The 13,368-nt window shown below is 47.9% G+C and overlaps 1 protein-coding gene across 1 annotated transcript in view; it reads right to left on the reverse strand.

Moving 5' to 3' along the window:
• Positions 1-13,368, reverse strand: part of HDAC6 (histone deacetylase 6) — a 1,945,770-nt gene that overhangs the window by 1,818,625 nt on the left and 113,777 nt on the right. The window contains exon 3 of the mRNA XM_069647471.1: positions 11,544-11,681. Coding sequence (XP_069503572.1) covers positions 11,544-11,681 — 138 coding nt within the window. The remainder of the gene's footprint in view (positions 1-11,543; positions 11,682-13,368) is intronic.

Genomic DNA, 13,368 nt, shown 5'->3' on the forward strand with positions numbered 1-13,368 from the left:
ACCAGATATAAGGGGATGTGGAGTCCATATGCACTGTTAGTTTCTGTGCAGCCACCCAGTCCAGAATGTTATTCTTGGTTGTGTTAGGTTCATTATTACAGACTTGAAAAAAATTGCCTTTCCAGCGACTTTAAGTTGCCCAGAAAAAGCTTAGAGCAATTTGGGCTGAGGGTTACTCGGGATCTGGGGGAATCTCTTCATTAAAATCAGGCATGTCTACAGGGGGGGCAATAAATGAGGACGAAATTATTGCAGCAGTGGTCCGAAAGGGTCATAAGTGCAACATTTCACTATCTTGTCAGGTGCTGGAGGCAAGGGGGTTTGAATTTGCATTTCGCAAGGGTAGCCACTCCACCTCCATGACTTAGTGACAGTTTTTTTTTTTTTTTTACAATATATGGAATAGCCCCCCGGAACCGCAAGTGCCTCGTGATCCAGGTTTCAGAGAGGCGTAGCATATCCAGGTCCCTTTCAAGAATCGGGTCATGAATGTCAATTGCATGCCTGTTGAGTGACCTAGTATTTAGAATTATTTTCATGGCAATTGTCGGGTTAATTAATCAATCATTATTCCCCTGTTCTTCCGTCCCGACCGTGCCCGCTCCCCGCTTCCTGGTCCCTCCACCTCCCGCCTCCTGCCCCGCCTCCCCGCGCTCTGATTGGCCAGCAGGCCGTGTGTTTTGTGCCTAGTGTGCCGCGCTCTCATACGGAGGGCCATTCCAGCAGAACCTCGTCGCGGTGAGTCTGCAGGCCTGTCCCAGATAATTGTAAAGGCATCCTCGTGCCTTTGAACCCCAATCACCCCCTGCTTTCCATCCCGACCGTGCCCGCTCCCCGCTTCCTGGTCCCTCCACCTCCCGCCTCCTGCCCCGCCCACAGTCCTTCCCATTGGCCACCCGGCCCCCTTTCCCAGGCCATTACTGCACCTCCCAAGGCAGCCCTCTGCCTGGCAGCCCCTGCGGCTAAGGACCCGAGGCAAAGGACGACTCCTCCAGGGACGAACCCAGATCGTATCTGCAGGTATCCGCAGGAGAAGCAAGAAGCCAACAACAAGTAAGTGCGGCAAGGGCAGGGCCTGAAGCAACTACTTCAGGCCGTACTACCCTACCACTCCTCTAAAACAGCATCAATCCCATTATATGTTACCCTCAGAAACCCGGCATTGCATTGCTCCCAATTGTACTCTAAAGTTGCGCCCATTAGCCTCTCACAGGAATGTTGCATTTAGAAGTGTTCCCAACTGCATTTAATAGTGTTCCCAAGTGCATTTAGGAGTTGCACCCAATAGCCTTGAGTAGGGCTCCCAATTACATTAAGTATTGTTACCAATTGCATATAAGAGTTGCGCCCAATAGCCTCTCTCAGGAAAGCTGCATTTAGAAGTGCACACAATTCCATTTAGTAGTGTTCCCAACTGCATTTAATAGTGCTCCCAATTGCATTTAGATGTATTGCCCAATAGCCTCTCTGAGGAAAGTTGCATCTAGAAGTGTTCTCAAGTGCATTCAGTAGTGCTCCAAACCGTATTTAATAGTGTTCTCAATTGCATTTAGGTATTGTGCCCAATAGCCTCTCTGAGGAAAGTTGCATCTAGAAGTGTTCCCAATTGCGTTTATGTATTGCGCCCATTAGCCTCTCTGAGGAAAGTTGCATCTAGAAGTGTTCCCAATTGCATTTATGTATTGCGCCCATTAGCCTCTCTGAGGAAAGTTGCATCTAGAAGTGTTCTCAAGTACATTCAGTAGTGCTCCCAACCGTATTTAATAGTGTTCTCAATTGCATTTAGGTATTGTGCCCAATAACCTCTCTGAGGATAAGTGTACCTCTCTGAGGAAAGTTGCACTTAGAAGTGTTCTCAAGTGCATTCAGTAGTGTTCCCAACCGTATTTAATAGTGTTCCCAATTGCATTTAGGTATTGTGCCCAATAGCCTCTCTGAGGAAAATTGCATTTAGAAGTGTTCCCAATTGCATTTAGGTGTTGTGCCCAATAGCCTCTCTGAGGAAAGTTGCATCTAGAAGTGTTCCCAATTGCATTTAGGTGTTGTGCCCAATAGCCTCTCTGAGGAAAGTTGCATCTAGAAGTGTTCCCAATTGCATTTAGGTGTTGTGCCCAATAGCCTCTCTGAGGAAAGTTGCATCTAGAAGTGTTCCCAATTGCATTTATGTATTGCGCCCATTAGCCTCTCTGAGGAAAGTTGCATTTAGAAGTGTTCTCAAGTGCATTCAGTAGTGTGCCCAACTGTACTTAATAGTGTTCCCAATTGCATTTAGGTATTGTGCCCATTAGCCTCTCTAAGGAAAGTTGCATTTAGAAGTATTCACAATTGCATCTAGCTGTGTTCCCAACTGCATCCTGAAGCTGCGCCCAATAGCCTCTCGCAGGAAAGTTGCATTTAGAAGTGTTCCCAATTGCTTTTAGAATAGCCTCTCACCTAATCCCAATTGCATTTAGTAAGTGATCCCAATTGCATTCTGAAGTTACGCCCATTAGCCTCTCTAATGAAAATTGCATCTAGAAGTGTCCTTAATTACATTTAATAATGTTCCCAATTGCATCTAGGTGTTGTGCCCAATAGTCTATCTGAGGACAATTGCATTTAGAAGTGTTCCCAATTGCATTTCAGGAGTAGTGCCCAATAGCATTCATTAAGTATTACGCTCCTATAGCCTACGTGCGTATGTAGAAGTTGTGCCCAATAGCCTCTCGCAAGAAAGTTCAATTAGAAGCGTTCCCAATTGCATTTAGGAGTTTTCGCCCAATAGCCTTGAGTAGTGCTCCCAATTACATTAAGTATTGTTACCAATTTGCATTTAAGAGTTGCGCCCAATATCCTCTCTCAGGAAAGTTGCATCTAGAAGTGCACACAATTCCATTTAGTAGTGTTCCCAACTGCATTTAATAGTGCTCCCAATTGCATTTAGGTGTTGCGCCCAATAGCCTCTCCGAGGAAAGTTGCATTTTAGAAGTGTTCCCAATACCATTTAGTAGTGTTCGCAACTGCATTTAATAGTGCTCCCAATTGCATTTAGGTGTTGCGCCCAATAGCCGCTCTGAAGAAAGCTGCATTTAGAAGTATCCCCAATTGCATTTAGTAGTCTTCCCAACTGCATTTAGGTGTTGTGCCAAATAGCCTCTCTAAGAAAGTTGCAATTAGAAGTGTTCCCAATTGTATTTCTGAAGTTGTCCCCAATAGAATCTCTAAGAAACTGGCATTTAGAATTGTTCCCCAAATTACAATTAGAAGCTGCGCCCAATAACCTCTCTGAAAAAAGATAAATATTAGTAGTGTTCCGAATTGCATTCATTAAGTATTACGCTCCTATAGCCAACGTGCGTATGTAGAAGTTGTGCCCAATAATCCCTCTAAGAAGTCTCTCTAAGACTAACAACCTAATACCCCTTCTAAGCAAATAGAATCTTGAGGCTGTCCGAATATCCTCCCTGGCGACAGAGGAACCAAGAAGGGTACCCAATAAACTAAAATAATCTCTGTTTACAACTCTAGCTAGAAGTGTACCCAATAAACTAAAATAATCTCTGTTTACAACTCTAGCTAGAAAGCACCAAATAAATCTAATACCTTCTTGAGCAGTTGAACCCTGAAGGGTGCCTAAAAGCGTGTCATCACCGACCTTAGAACTACAATCAGAAAACCCTCCTAAACCAATCTTAAAACTCACACCAATCATGAGTGCACCCACTCCACCAGAATCAGTCAGAAACACCACCCATGGACCACCCCCACTCTCCAATCTGTCTTCCGTCCCTTCCCGCCTCTCCCAAACCCCGCCACCCTCTCTCCAACTCCCTGTTCTTCCCCTCTCCAAACACCAAGCAAGGGGGGCACGATGGCGAGCCACCCACCCCAAGACCACTCATCCCCTGAACCCCACCCCCGACCCACCACCAGCACTACCCATACCCGCTCCCCTCTCTATCATACCTGACACACCCCACCCTGCAATCGCCCAACTCCCGCCCTCCCCTTATACCCCTGCCACCATCCCCACTCGACCTCACCCCTTCCCCTCACTAAAAACTGCACGGCTGGTCCTAGCAAGAACCGAAGCTGCCTCCCGCTCACCCTCCGACCCCCCCACTCTCTCCCACACACCAGTCGCAGCAAGGAAACTAAAGAGGAAACGTTCTTGGTCCCCCTCAATCTCACAGCACTCCTCGCCCCCCCTATCTCGACCAATCACATCTATCCTGCAATCCCCCCTCTCCCCCGCGGCTTCCCCCCGCCTGAAACCCCTCTCCCTCGATTTCTCATCAGCTGCAACTGAAACTCCTAACCGTCAACATCCTTCTCTCAAATCCCCCTTCCAAAACCCGACCATCCTATCACACGAAGCCTCCCAACCCCTCCCAAAGCCTGCCAATCTCTCTGCTCGCCCACTATTCCCATCTATCATCACCCAACCTACCTCCCTCCCCCTAAACTCTCCACCACTGCACCCTCCCCCTCCACCACCAAGATCATCCCTGACTGCCGATATGAACTGCATCCTATTTAACGCCCGATCAATAGCAAAAAACAAACATTCCATCTTTGACCTCCTCACCTCTGACAAACCAGACCTAGTTTTCATCACTGAAACCTGGTTCTCTGACGATTTCGGCCCAATCGCCAACGAAGCCTTTTCCCCCCCAACTACTCCCTCATCCCACTGAACCGTCCGTCCAGGGGAGGAGGGGTAGCATTCGTCTTTAAATCTCTCTTCCGCGCCTCAATCATCGATAACCAACCCTCCATTCATCCTGCGAATCTCTCCTTGTTAAACTATCCCTCTCACCATCGCTCTCACATAGCTTCCTAATAATCTACAGACCCCCAGGCTACGATAGACACTTCGCAAATAACCTTTGCGACTCTATTGCCACCCTCCAACTAAACCATCCCAACCTCACCCTTCTTGGAGACTTCAACATATGGCTCGACATCCCCACCAACCCTATGACATACTCCCTGGTTGACGGATTAGATGCAATTAACCTCCAACCCCACATAAACGGACCGACCCACTATAAAGGACACACTCTCGATGCCATCTTTAGCTCCAACAACCTGATTCAGCTAATGCCACCCACCCCTATCATTCTCCCTTTCACCATCCACTCACCCGAACCCCCCCGCACTCATATCCGAACCTCCGAATATAGGCAAATGCTGGAAGAAACTAATAATCACCCCAGACCTAGCCGAGGTTCTCCTCCAGTCTCCACCACCATCCTGCCCTCTCAACAACCATCTCACCCCTGAGGCCCTTGATTCATGGCTTAGCGCATCTCTGATGCGCCTCACCCCCTCCTGCAAACCATCAACCCGCCGTGGCCCTTTCCCCAGATGGTTCACTCCTGAGCTGAAGACCACTAAACGACTATACAAACACCTAGAACGCAAATGGCATAAAGAGAAAACCCAGGAGAGCAGGACCACCTTGGCCCGACACCTGTATCGGTACAAAGCCGAAATCCGGAAAACAAAAAAGGCCCACTACAACTCCCGAATCCTAAACTGCAAAAACCCAAGTAAAGAACTCCACAAAATTATCTCCGAATTCACCAATCCAGCTTGTAACACAACCATCCCGACCGCATCGCAATCACTCTGTGACTCACTCTCCCTCCACTTCTACTCCACAGCTATAGAAAGGACAAATACTCTAACCTCCAAACTAGCACTCTTACAGCCATTAGACAATCCTCAGCCCGTACCACCCAACTCATCAGCCGCAACCTCCACACAACCAACGTTTGACTCTTTCAGTCCATTAACAACAGAACAGTTTCTCAAACTCCTATCTGCCCGCAAACCATCCGGATCACCATTAGATCCATGCCCAGCCACTACCCTTAAAGAAATCTTTGCCTCCACCTGCGCAGGAGAACACGCAAGATCCATCATAAATGCTTCCCTCTCTTCCGGTACCTTTCCAGACGCATTCAAATTGGTGCACGTCAAACCCCTGATTAAAAAACCCTCGCTCGATCCGCTCGAGCCCAAAAACTACCGCCCCATATCAAACACCAGGTTCCTCGCCAAACTCATTGATCGAACCGCCTACTCTCAACTTAACGCCTTTGTTGAAGCCAACAAACTCCTAGACCCCGCCCAATCAGGCTTCAGAACTTGTCACGGAACTGAAACCACCCTAACCTCTATCTTGGACGACCTTAAAATGACTGCTGACTCCGCGGGATGCGCCGCACTAATCCTTCTAGACCTATCAGCCGCCTTTGACACGATCAATCACTCAATACTCCTTGATCGCCTCCACTCCCTAGGAATACGTGGAACCGCCCTCAAATGGATAGCCTCATTCCTCAAGGGCAGGCACCAAATAACGACACTCTCCAACTTTACCTCCCAAGCCCGACCAGTCGACACAGGAGTCCTACAAGGAGCGTGTCTATCTGCTCTCCTTTTCAATCTCTACCTGATCACCCTCCCACCGATAATTCGTGCACACAACATCCTATGTTACAATTACGCCGATGACACACAACTAATTCTAAAATTCTTGAACACGAATCCTAACTCACGACCTGACCTGGCAGCCTGCCTCCTTAACATTGAACGCTGGATGACCCAAAACCACCTCCTGTTAAACCCCTCCAAAACAGAAATCATGGTGTGCGGCAACCCAGATCTTCTCCCACACCCACTACCCTGGCCACCGCCATGGGCAATTCGCCGATACCCTCCAACACAGTGAAAAATCTTGGATGCACCCTAGACTCTGACCTAACACTCTCGCACCAAGTCAACAACGTCTCAAAGTCCTGCCACTACCACCTCAAAAACCTTAGGCGCGTCTTTCCATATCTATCATTTCCTAACAGAGTCTCTGCGGTACAATCAATCGTCATCTCTCGGCTCGACTACGGCAACCCCCTATACCTCGGAATCCATGCCTACCAAATGAACAAACTTCAAAGAGCACAAAACGCGGCGGCCAAAGCGTTACTTGCGCTTGGTCCAAGAGACCACGTATCCCCAGCCCTCAAGACACTGCACTGGCTTCCAGTAGCCCGTAGGGTAGCTTTCAAAACCTTATGCCTCACCCATCGAGCAGTACATAAAACTGGACCGCAATATCTTCAAGAAAAACTAATAGCTTATCACCCCACTCGCACCCTTAGATCAAGCACAGCCGGCCTCCTAGTAATTCCTAAGACAAACTCAGCCAGGTTGGGCGGAGCATCATTCTCAGCCCTAGCCCCAACCCTGTGGAACTCTCTCCCACCCCACATCAGGCTAACCGAAGAGCTAACAGCTTTCCGCAAACTACTGAAAACCTGGCTCTTTCCCTAAAACCAACCGGTTCCGTTCTAGCATCATCAAAATAACACCAACCCAGCGAAGCACCTAAAGCAAAAGCAAAAGCAAAAAAAAAAAAAAAAACACTATCAAATATTCACAAAATAAATTAAAACGAGTAATGTAGATCTATACAGTAAAGTAATTAATACGATATGATCAATGGATAAAAGAAAAATAGAGCGTAGAAAGCCGATGAGTATGGTGAACGGATGAGTGAGAAGGGCGAATGAATAAAGATGATTCTAGACAAGTATAAATGAATGTGGAGGATGAAAGCGGTTGACAGGTGCGTCTGGAAGACGGTTGAGTCTGGAGACCTGATGAATAATACGAGCAAAATCAATGGGGATGATGGATGAGTCTGTAAACCAATTGACTGTAGAAAGCAGTCCGAGTATGGAGAGCGGCTATGTGTAGAGAGTGGAGGAAGGTGGAGAATGGAAGAGCATGCAGACCGAAGGAGCTTGTTTAGCGAAGAGAGCATACAGTGCAGAAGAACGTGGAGAGCAGATGCGCGTAATGAGTAGAGAAAAGTATCAGCGACTGAATGGGGGAGCGACAGGGTGTGGAGAGCGGAAGAATGTGGAAAGCGGAGGAATGTGGAGGGTGAGAGGCCGGAAGTGGGAGATCGGCAGAGTACCAACGTGTGGAATGCGCATGGAAGATGAACGCTGCTGACAGATGATTGTGGAGAGCGGATGACTGCGGAAGACGGATGACTGTGGAGGGCAGATGACTGTGGAGGGCGGATGACTGTGGAGGGCGGATGACTGTGGAGGGCGGATGACTGTGGAGGGCGGATGACTGTGGAGGGCGGATGACTGTGGAGGGCGGATGACTGTGGAGGGCGGATGACTGTGGAGGGCGGATGACTGTGGAGGGCGAATGACTGGAAGTCGGACGACTGTCGAGGGCGGAGGACTGTGGAGAGCGGATGACTGGGTAGGGCGGACGACTGGGCAGGGCGGATGACTATGGAGGATGTATGCCTGTGGAGGGTGTATGCCTGTAGAAGATGACTGTAGAGCGCGGATGACTGTGGAGGACGAATGACTGTGGACGGCGGACGACCGGGCAGGGCGGATGAATGTGGAAGGTGGATGCCTGTGGAAGATGACTGTGGAGGGCAGATGTCTGTGGAGAGCGGATGTCTGTGGAAAACAGATGACGGTGGAGGGCGGATGACTGCGGAGGGCGGACGACTGCGGAGGGCGGACGACTGCGGAGGACGGACGACTGCGGAGGGCGGACGATTGCGGAGGGCGGACGACTGCGGAGGGCGGACGACTGCGGAGGGCGGACGACTGCGCAGGGCGGACGACTGCGCAGGGCGGACGACTGCGCAGGGCGGACGACTGCGCAGGGCGGACGACTGCGGAGGGCGGACGACTGCGGAGGGCGGATGACTGTGGAGGGCAGTGAGCGTACAGAGCGAACGAATATGAAGAGCAAATAGATGTGGTAGACAGATGAATGTGGAGAACACATGAGTGTAGAATGCGGCTGAATGAATATGGAGAACACATGAATGTAGAAAACAGTTGAGTGTAACGCGGGGAAGAACATGGACCCCGGAGGAGCTTAGGGAACGGCTGAGTGTGGCTATCGGCTGAATCTGGCAAGCGACGGTGTGTAGCGAGCGGCTGAGTATGGCAAGCAGCTGAGTATTGTCGGGCGACCGAGTGTGGTAAGCGGCTGAGTATGGCGAGAGAACGGGTATGCGTCGAACGAACGAGAATAAGAGCGAGAGAACGAGTGTACTCAAAACAGATAAGTACATTGTACGGAGAGTGAATGGAGCTGATGAATGCAGAACTGACGAGTGAGTGGCAGATGAGCCTCTGAAGCGAATGAGTGCGTAACAGATGAGCCTGGGGAGCGGGTGAACGCACGAAACAAATGAATAAATGGACCAGAGCGCATGATTATGCTAGATGGAGGAGTATGCTATACGGATGAATTTGCTGAGCCGATAAATAGTGCATAAGAGCAGATGAGAAACAAAACACATCGCACGGACCGGACCCCTCTGAATTGCGTGATGTGCAGACTTTGATGTGGAACGCAAGGAACCGTTGTAAAAGCATACTTCATTTCACACCCCACGCTTAATCTCTCCTTACACCACCACTCAAGTAGAACACAGAGATACTATGACACCATTCGGTATAACTGTTCTCATATCAACATCCGCCGCTCACTCCCCATCACTCTAAGTAAACATTGCTGGTTTCTCACCCCCAGCCAGGCGTTCTCGTCAAGCCTAACGCTGCCTCACACGGACTGGATAACTCCTGCCAGACCGAACACATACCCCTGATTCCTCAACCACCACACCTATCGCTAGGAAGCAGCTACCACAGAAATTCCGCACCAGCTGCACACATACCTGGTGCGCACACGCACCTTTGACTCTCTCTAATCGCTCCACTGACCCGAACCTCGGTTCCCTAGGGCGTTCAACCTACCAGCGCCTTCAGACCATACCAATGGTATATAAGGCGCTATATAAATGCAAAATAACAATAACAATAGGCGGTAAAGCGTGCCCCCAGGAAAGGTACAGAGTGCAGGAGGTGGGGTATTAATGAAAACCTGAAATGTCGAGGTCGGAATGTACATATATTATTTCCAATGACCAAAGACCCCTTTGCATGTGGGGTCCAGGTATCTACCGGTATTCAGTGTCTGTTGTTTAGATTAGACGGTCAGGCATGTCACCCCAGCTCGACCTGCCCTTCACCGCGGAGATGAGCCCAGCTGAAACACATGCGCCCAGATCGACTGAGACACAACGGCCAATGGGTGCCTGATCTCGCCTATGGAGCCGACCTCACTATATGTCCCCCATCAACCAGAGACAACTCATCTACCAGAACCTGATAACGTCACTTATGATGTAACTCTCTCTTATAATGTGCTGCTCGTTTAATGTTTTGGCAGAGCGCTCTCGGGCAGCAGTGTTCTTTGCTAGCATCTTAATTATTATATCAACTTTGTCATCCTTGCAACTCATCTCCTGGTCTCATTCCCTGACAGGGTGTGTTTATCTTATTTTTATGCATATTTTTGTGACTCGTGTAATATCGGGTGCCTTCAATCCCCTGCAAATTCCTGAGCGGGAAATCCAAGCACTCTATAATATTTGTTCTAAGTCCTGATATGTTTTAAAATACTTTTGCTGGTCTCATGTGTTTAAAAATGCACCGTTTGCCACTTAATTTACTAAATATTCCATGTACATACCAACTCAATGTCAAATCATATTAAATGCCATTACGAATAGCCTGGGGCAAATTTAAACCTGGGTGAGATTACAATTAATAATTGGTCATTGATGTGTAATATTAACATTATTGATCTTAGTACAGTTATGATTTGTGTTGCAATCATTTTACCATCAACTGAACACTGATACATTACATCAAAGTACAGAAATTGCTCACCAATCCATCTGACATGCAAATGTTGCTCACTTCTAACAAAAGGTTGGGGACCCCTGCTGTTAGAACCTTCTGTGTGTATGTAGGAAGGCCCCTTGTTGAAGCTCAGGCAGCTGCAGCCTTGCAGTGAAGAGGGGCATTTGTTGGATGGATGTAATAAATGTATTACTTAAGAAGTATTCTGAGTGCTTCCCTTGTTCACCACGGCACACTTTGGCTATTCTTGCCGATATCAGGACTTCAGTGCAAGGAACAGATGCAATGACATACATAATACTTATAAAGCAAGTCCCTGAAAGCAAACTTGATTAAAACATTTGAGTAAACCCAGGAGTTATTCTACTGCAGCTAACAAGCAATTACTTCTCAGAGGTCTGCTTAGAAAGAACACGGGAAGTGTCTATACAGCACAAAGTTTGAGGTTTCTAATGATAGAACTAGTTCAGAGAGATTCCAGAATTATGTTTTTGTGCAGGAAGTCGGTGGGAACAGCAATAAGGATTATCATGGCCATGGGGGGTCAATGGTAGGTAAGCTAAACCTCTACAAGCTGTGCATTCCTCATCAAATACCCTACCCCTCCTACATGTAATCCAATGCAATTGTTTCAGCTTGTAGGTGCCCTAAACCATTATACAATAGCGAAAAGTAAAAATGTCCAACCCATTAGCGGAAATTTAAAGAGCACCCCTCCACTATCACAAAGAGCGAATAACGGTTACCTTTAAAAAGCTCTGGTAATGGGAACTGGGAACTGAAGAGAACACCTACCAGTCTCTGCAGCTGGGAGACGATATCTTCTGAGCTCCTGTTCAGTTTCATTTTGCCCTTTTTCCTGGTTTCCTGGAGGTTCTGACTCCTCAGCTGCGAAGTCGAAGCAGAATGACCGGCCTTCTTCAAGCCCTTCTTCTGCAATGCACCCAAGGGAGAGAAATATGCACAGTCAGAGAGGAGGATGGCCAGAGTGGGACAAAAAGCACAATAGTGTCAGTGGCTTTGCTCCGGTGAAAACACCAAGAGGAGGCTTGTTCTCAGACAGACTGACACCGTCCTAGGTAATGTTGCATTATAAAAGAGCTAAGTGAGGGAAGTGATGAGACTTTAGCACCCCAGTAGCGGCATGCAGTCAGCCCTTGGCTTAGATTCAGAAACTGCAACTAAAAGCTGCTCTAGAGGGTGACTAGCATTGATGTCGAAAGCCTTAACTTTATATTGTGCCCTAGTTAAACGAATCAAACTTGAGAGTGCTTTGCACATGGAACTAGTAGAACATCCCAACTTTCACACTCATGCGCGCCCGTTTTTCCTTTGCCACGTCTGCCAAATTCCCCCTAAAGAAGGCAATCCGAGTAGATTAATGAACATACCAGTCTTCTCCATTTCAGGGCCAACAATGAAATGAAAATTCGCTCAAATGGCTTGTCTGTTATTTTGTGGGTCCTGATCTCCTTTGGTGAGTAACAGTAAGATGACACTTGGAAAAATATCAGCACAAAACAAAATGTATATTGGTATCTTTGTGACTCAGAAACCTTTATTGACTAAAACGGAGATCAAGCTTTGGGCTGCATTTTGTTTGGCTGGAGGGGAGAAAGACCATGGCAGGATCAGAGTTAGTCCTTTGGAAGTCCTTGGTTGCCAACTTGAATTTATGGCAATTCACCAATCAACCATACAACCCGGATTATTGTATCCCACAAAACAATAAGCTGCCACCCCCGATGTGTTGATGTTAGCACTTTGTTCTGTGGGCGCGGTACCTGGAGTTTTTCTCAGCCATTCAGGCTATTTAGAGCATGAATGATGCCCTCACCTCAATACACACAGCCTGCGCACACATGCCTTACTTTTTCATCAAGGACCCGCACCTCCCCCACCACCCTAGGCAGGGACCTGGAAGCTGTAGATAAAAACTGTCTTGCTGTTACCTGGTCTGGCCAGATGGCCTACAGAGGAACCGTTACAGCGTTCAGAAACCAAGGGGAACAGTAGGGGTTGGAGAGCAGTCCCATAGACAGATGCAGGCACTTTAAAGGTGGAGGACAGTATTTATGCTGGAGTTCAGGGAAACATCCAAGACAACAAAAACTGCACTGTAAGCAAGTAGCTCTTTACTGATCCCGCTCCACTCGGTTAACTTTCAGCCCTAATTTGGACTTTGTACCTCTTTCAAAGTTCTTCAGCCGACGTATTCATGTGGACAGGAGGCCAAACTACCGCCAATGCTCTTATTTACCTTCAGTCAGACACGTGTTTATGGGAGAGCAAAAGGGACACATGCCCTGGGACCCCACCTTGGGGAATCCACAAGGCGGCCTGATCTAAACAAGGTAATTCCCATGGTTCACACATCTTAAATATCACACGTCAGCATATTTTATGGTGTGCTGCTGAGCCTCTAAACCTATTGCTTGTCATTTGTCATCAAGTACAATTCTGGTATGATCAGTTAATCCTGTAATGCATTCTGTGTCCAATGTACTGCAAGATTAAAATACCAAATTTCAGCATGGCCAACTCACATTCCTATGTGCGAAGTTGATAAACCTGTATGTATATGTAATTTGCTTTCTAACACAATAGGTGCTATTATCAC

The sequence above is a fragment of the Ambystoma mexicanum genome, chromosome 2q (assembly GCF_040938575.1).
Source record: "Ambystoma mexicanum isolate Mex_15411 chromosome 2q, UKY_AmexF1_1, whole genome shotgun sequence".
Lineage (NCBI taxonomy): Eukaryota > Metazoa > Chordata > Amphibia > Caudata > Ambystomatidae > Ambystoma > Ambystoma mexicanum.